A 7,018-nucleotide genomic window follows, 5' to 3' on the forward strand; every position below is an offset into this window, starting at 1 on the left:
TACGTAGTCCGTGATTATCGTGTATAGTCTATCGTGGGACGAGCGGAGAACTCCCGCTCCCAGGGGACAACGCGCGGCTCCTTCTCGAGAACCCAGGTGTCCGACCATGGAGTCTCTGGCGTATACGGTTCTCGGTGCCCAGGACGTCTCACTCCCCAGAGCGGTCCCGGCCCTCTGGCATTCTCGGACGTCGCTGCTCCCTCTGGAGCTGATTGCCCCTCAGACACGCCCTTGTAGGCTCAAGGGTCGCAGCGCCAGCCCCTGGGGTCCCACCCCGCGGGCTCACGGCCGCAGGGGGCCAGGGAGCCTTATCCAGGTCTGTCGAGGCCAAGAGGCCTGGCAAGCCTCTACCTTTTATCCCGACGCGGTGAGTTAAAGGGTTAAGCCCACAGAGGATCGCTACGGTTTGGGTCCTAGAGAGGCCAGGCTGGGGGGTTTCCGGTTCCGGTGCTTGGACACCTGGAATCTTAGTGGCCCACCCTAGCTTTAGTCTGTGCACGGGTGAGTTTTAGCTCCGTGGTCCCCTGGCCTCTCCTTCCCACCGGCTTTCCCTTAAGAACGGGCGGGCTCTTCCCTTCCTTCCTCCTCCTCCTCTCCTCTCCAGGATGGAGGGAGAGTTGGAGCCGGGGAACCCGGGTGTCCAGGTACACGAAGAGGAGGGTCCGAGAAGTGACGAGTCCCGGGATGAAGGAGAGAAACAAGCAGGGGTCGGAAGGCTGGAACGCCCGAGCCCCAGGAGGGGCCTAGAATGCCCTTTTGTCCCCCTGGGGCACAGAGCTAGGGAAGATAGTACTTTTCAGCCGGGAGTTCTGGAGGATGAGAGGGCTCCTGGGCTGGCTTCTGGAGATCTACCCCCCAGCCCTGTCTTCAAGTTCCCTTCTGGACCCCCGCCTGAAAGGCCCTTCCTTGTCTGGCCGGGCCAGCCAGCTGCCTGTGAAGTGATGTTGGGGCTCCAGAGGCTGTGTGGAGCAGGCCACGGCGAGGGGGAGGAGAAACTTGCTGGAAGAGGTCTCAGGTCAGTTCTCCCGGGCTCCAGAGCCTTTGGTTGCCTCCAGTGCGGACTGACTGTGGCTAGTCTTCCCGATCTGATTCACCATCAGAGTACCCACCCAGGGGAGAAGCCATATAGGTGTCCTGAGTGTGGGAAAGAATTTCGAAGGGGCTCAGACCTAGTGAAGCACCACCGGGTGCACACCGGAGAAAAGCCTTACCCCTGCCCAGACTGTGGCCGTTGCTTCAGCCTTAGCTCCAACCTGATCCAGCACCGAAGATCACACACCGGCCACCGGCCCCACAAATGCCCCGATTGCGGGGAAGGATTTGGCCGAAGTTCAGACTTAGTGAAGCACCAAAGAGTCCATACAGGTGAAAAACCATACACTTGTTCTGAATGTGGCAAGAACTTCAGTGTCAGCTCCAACCTCATCCAGCACCAGCGAACTCATACAGGAGAAAAGCCATATAAGTGTGCAGACTGTGGAAAGAGCTTCAGCCTGAGTTCTAACCTGCTGCAGCACAGGAGATCACACACTGGTGAGAAACCCTATAAGTGTGCTTGGTGTGGAGACAGCTTTGGCCGAAGCTCTTATCTGCTCAAACACCAGCGTTCCCATACAGGTGAGAAGCCCTATAATTGCTGTGAATGTGGCAAGAGTTTCACTAACAGCTCAGACTGTTTACGCCACCAGCGGACCCACAATGGTGAAAAGCCCTTTAAGTGCCCTGATTGTGGGAGAGGCTTCAATGAGCGTTCCCAGTTCACAGATCACCAGCGAATTCACACGGGAGATCGGCCTTATTCCTGTGCAGATTGTGGCAAAAGCTTCTATCACAGCTCTAAACTTATCAAGCACCAGCGTTCTCACACAGGTGAAAAGCCCTACAAGTGTCCTGAATGTGGCAAGAGCTTTGTGGATAGTTCAAACCTTCTCCGGCACAGACGGACCCACATTGGGGAGAAGCCATATACTTGTAGTGTCTGTGGAAAGGGTTTCAGTCAGAGTTCACACCTTCTTATCCATCAGGCAGCCCATAGTGGTGATAAGCCTTATGTTTGTCTGGAATGTGGGAAGGCTTTTGCCCGAAGTTCTAATCTGGTCCAGCACCAGAGGACCCATCAGGCTGGGCGCCCCTATAAATATCCTATCTTTGGCCAAAACTTTGGCCTTGGCCCTGAATTTGTTCAGGACTTGAGAACTCTTCAGGAGCTGGCTTCCTCTGACACCTAGAAACTAACAATGACAGAGCCCAGGTCAGATATAGTTTGAGGTGTGAACTCTGGGTCTTGTTGGAGTATTCTCTGTGTCCTGGAACAACATACCTTCTTCTTTGGATAGGGACATAGATTCTGAGTTTCTACCATACTTCTATCCTAGTACATAGGCTTTAAGGACTAAGGCATACAGGACTAGAAAAAAAAGACTGAGGGAACTAATGTAGAAAAAGTTACAGACTCATTGGTGTAGCTCCTGGTGGCAGAACTAGGACCAGTGAAAAGTTATAATTAAAGATAACTGTTTTTAAAAATTGACTGAGTCAGAACTTTTAATTTCCTGTTACTTGTCTTCTCCAGGTGACACAGCAATTTTGAAGTATCGTAGAGTGGATTCAACACTAGGAAACAGTTTGGAATAGATTACCTAAAGATCTTTTCCACCTGTGTGTTCTGTGATTCCATGGTTCTAAGGCTGTGTTAGGATTGATAGTTCACACACCTAAGTTAAGGCTAAGCTGTCAGGAGACTTCACTGATATTATGGGAAGAGGCTATGTGGCATAAAAGGAAACAGGATTGTGCCTAGGCCCAACTCTAGAGGGCAAAGAATGGATCACATACTTATATATTCAGCACCTGAAGGCTTAGGGAGATATTCTTGGAGTTAAGAAAAGATGGGTAACTTTGAATGTTCCCAACTAATATCCCTTAGTCAAACCACATGAAATTTTTTTTTCACTCCTAGTGTCCTTCCAAGTTCTTAAGTTGCTACCCAGTCACAGTAAGACTGGAGCCTTTTGTGTTTTATCTCCTAGGAGTAAGTATAGAGCTTGGGGAAAACTAGTGTTTAATTCAACGTGATTAATTGCTAATTTAATCTTGCAGTGTGAGAGAGATTTGGGGGCTTGGTGGAGAACCATTTCTAAGGCTTCCCAAGGAACAGTTGTAGGTCCAGCTATCTTTAATTCTTGATATCTTCCCAACCCTCATCCCCCAAGGTGCCCTATATCTTTGGGGAAAGGTAGGGACTAGTTGCACTGGGGCTGATTGTCTTTCTCCAACCCCCAATAAAGATAACTGTAAATGATTATTCTTGCCTCAAACTCTCATCCTGTTCGTTTTTACTCCAGAGGCTTCTCCCTGTGTTCCAGCAAAATATGTTAGTAGGGCAGGATATCGAAGGAGACAATCACCTTTGTCAGTTGTTCTTCCTCTGACTTCACTGTGTATGTTCCTGTAAAACAGGAAAAGAATATGGGTGACTACTATCCTCTGTGCTTCTTAGTCTCTATAAGAGCATTCTCTTCCACAACTGTTTCACTTACATTATTTGACTTGCCCTCCTAAGTGCTCAGTGGGAAGGAGTAGTGTCTTCATTTTATAGTTTAGAAAGCTTTTTGTTTAATCGTTATTTGGATTTTTTTGTCATATTTCTTAGTTGAAGGGGGTATAATTCTGGAAGAACAAAAACATTAGATTGGGAGTCTGACCAGATTTCTAATCTCCCTTAAATTTTAATGAAACCATAATCTCTTATTCTCCGTTTCCTTATCTGTTAAGTGAGGGATAATCTAGACCTCACTTCCTCGGATAGCATCAAATAAGATGATCAGAAGATCTTCCTTAGCTGTTAATATACATTAATTGAAAAGCGTAAAGGTGCTATATACTTTATCCTTGTTTGTGTAATACTTAATGCTACTCATGAGGATTACACAATATACTTTCTCAGGGCAGACATTTCTCCTTTGTAGAAGTATGGAACTATACAGAATGGTTGGGAAGCAGTTTAATTTGTATGTTTTAGGTTCAATGGGCAAACTCTTAACAGTATTAATAGAATATCTCTTTCAATATTTTTTAGAGTAAGGGTCTTCTTTTCCTCCATGTCTTCATGGGAGGAAAAGAGTATGAGACTGGAGAGTCTGAAATTCTGTATGTTAGGCTCTTGCTGGTAATGAAAGAGTTTTGGATTTATGAGAATATATCACTACACAAGACATTATCTATAGTCCCTCTAGCCCAGAATTTTGTATGGAGAGGGAGGATTGGATAGGTAATGAAGTATTCAATTAGTTATTCTCATTGATATCAACATCAAAAATACAGTTGAACTTCATTTATTAAATATCTTACATAATAACTAAAACTGTAAATCTATATTTAATTTATATTTTTATTCTTCACTGTCCCATGAAATAAACTTTAATAAATCTACTACCTGGCTTGTAAAGCAGGATTTCCTTTGTTTTAAAATGGCCATTAAGCATAAAGGTAGTTTTAAATTTGGTGTTCCAGGATTCAGAACACACAGAATTTTAGCTTTTATTGATTCTGCATTTGTATCATTTTGCATTCAACAACAAACATTTACTAAATGCCTATTATGTGTCAAGTATAGTGAGATGTTTGTCCTTTCAGTCTTTAAACATTTGGTCTCATGATGACTTTCCTGTCACTAGGTCTTATTGTTGGATTTCTTCCTCTGGAGATTTTTAAGTTCTAAAATGCCTCCCATGAGATATGGAAATAAGAAGGGGATAGAGTACTCCAGATGCTGGTTTCTCAATTTACACAAGGACAGGAGCAATCATTCATGTTTTGTATCTCTTATATAGTTATCTGCAGTAATGATATTTACAATAACAACAAAGTTTCAATTTCATCTTCAGATATTTATGCTAAAACATTGATGATACTGACCTACCTGTCATTTTTTTAGCTTTCTGGTTTTTCAGTAAATTGTTTTTGTTAATTTAGATTTTACTAGCTGGAATATCTTTGGCATTTAGAATTTAGAGCTTAAAGAGATTTTAAAAGATTATGTTGTCTAATACTTTCGTTTTTTAATGAGGAAATGGAAGGCTAGAGAAGTTGCCACACACAAGCAATGTGTTTCTGGCCATAAGTATCAGAAAATAAATATCAGTATCATAAGTGTCAGATCCAGGATTCAAACATATTCTGATTCCCAGGTTTAGAGCTTTTTGCCCTAAGCTAGGATTTAATATGTAGCCCTGGCTGGGAGGTCTCTTAATGGCTTACTTTCTCCTGACTTATTAAGGGAAAAAAGTTATATAAAACAAATCCTAGTGCCAGTAGTACTGGGGAACACCATGATTCTGGAATTCTTCCAGGAAAGTGTCTACTTTTCCCCATTTTTTGTTTTAAGTTTCACAAAAGATTATCAAGTCCCATGGGTGCTTACTTTGATAATTTTCTTTGGAAAAGAAAATGGATCCAACTTAATTGTACTTTTCACACTTATTTAACTTGTTAACCAAGTATATAAAAAGTATGTCTTGAGTATATCACATCTTCCCATAGAACTATCCTTTAGAATAAAAAGAAACAAAAAATCTTAAGCAAAAATAGCATCAAAATCTGACATCTATATAGTGTTCCATCTCCATCATCCCCCACCTTTTCAAAGGAGGGGGAAGAGTTGTCTTTTCATAGCTTTCTGGAGCTGAACTTTCAGAAGTTTGTTGGGTTTTTTTGCATTTACCTTAATACTGTATTATTTTCCTGGATTATACTTACTTCGGTTTGCATTAATTCATATGAGTTTTCCTGTGCTTCTTTATTTTCATCATATTGTTTCTTACAATAGGATAATATTCCATTATTAACCAAGTACTTTGGATCATGTGATTAATTCTCTATCTCCTGCCTTGACAGGCAAATAAAGTAGTTTGCTATGAATTGATGCTGTGAAAAAAGCACTTGATTTTAGTTTTGGTGGAATAGAAATTTGGATCCTGGTTCTCTTGACTCCAAATCCATTGATTTTTTTTTTTTCCACAATCAGTTAACAATAAAACAAAAATCATCTACATTTCCAGATATGGGTCAGCTTTGAACTGCTTTCTATTCTATAGTTTTATAGAGTAAGATGAAAAATGGCAGGACATCTATAGATGAGTACTGCTGCCCTATCCAGGTAATTCACGTGCAGATTAACTTGAAATTTAACTAAGAACTGGTGAATGTAAACAGTTGAGGAAATGGGAAAAAGAGATATTATCTGCAAACTGCTGTCAACATTTTTCCCTCTCAGATCTTGGCATAATTGTTCATTCATATGGGATAGATTTTCTATCCCTTAGGATTATATTTGTAAAGTTTCACAGTGTCAGGTTACAAGATGATTTTTTGGAGCTGAGGTCATTGTTAGCCCCTGCACAATTCATCAACTGCCGCAAATATTTAGTACTTTCCTAAATGCTGTGAAGGAGACAGGGAAGTATATGCACAGGATCCTTCATCCAAAAGCCAGGTGACTTTTGTCCATTTAACAAATGCTTTCTAGGAAAGACTAGAATATGAGTAGTTTATATTTCTGCCATCCCAAACTCCCAGAAAAGGAAAAGCAATTTGTAGTAATAAAAAAAGCTTGGATTTAAGCAGTAAAGCTTCAGGTGATGGAGGCCATAAGGATATCAGCTCCTGAAGTATATTGGTTCATATGCACTCTCTTATTCATCTCATATCTCAGTCTAAATTACTTCTGTATGTCATTCCTATTATCCTCATTCAGGACAACTCCTCACTTTTACTCCCATTCCTCTTTGTTTGCTTATAATCCTAATGGGCCATCTATATCTAATGAACCTTTGAATCTCAGTTCTCTGCTCCTTCGCTTGAAAATTTCAAACTTCCATTTTTTTTACTCCCTCTTTTCCCCATTCTGCATATTTATCAATTTATTATTCTCCTTTTCCCTGTCTGAAGAGGAATAAGTTTATAGGGTAGGATGTATACTGGGAGATGAATCTCCTGCCCCTTAATCCACTGGCTTTTT

The 7,018-nt window shown here is 42.0% G+C and overlaps 1 protein-coding gene across 1 annotated transcript; it reads left to right on the forward strand.

The window, feature by feature from the left end:
• The first annotated feature begins 401 nt into the window (after nucleotides 1–401).
• On the forward strand, nucleotides 402–2,526 carry LOC141550767 (uncharacterized). The gene has a single exon (XM_074281731.1). It carries the CDS (start codon nucleotides 606–608, stop codon nucleotides 2,226–2,228), a length of 1,623 nt encoding a protein of 540 aa, XP_074137832.1. The 5' UTR covers nucleotides 402–605; the 3' UTR covers nucleotides 2,229–2,526.
• The last annotated feature ends 4,492 nt before the right edge of the window (nucleotides 2,527–7,018 follow it).

The sequence above is a fragment of the Sminthopsis crassicaudata genome, chromosome 1, assembly GCF_048593235.1.
Source record: "Sminthopsis crassicaudata isolate SCR6 chromosome 1, ASM4859323v1, whole genome shotgun sequence".
Lineage (NCBI taxonomy): Eukaryota > Metazoa > Chordata > Mammalia > Dasyuromorphia > Dasyuridae > Sminthopsis > Sminthopsis crassicaudata.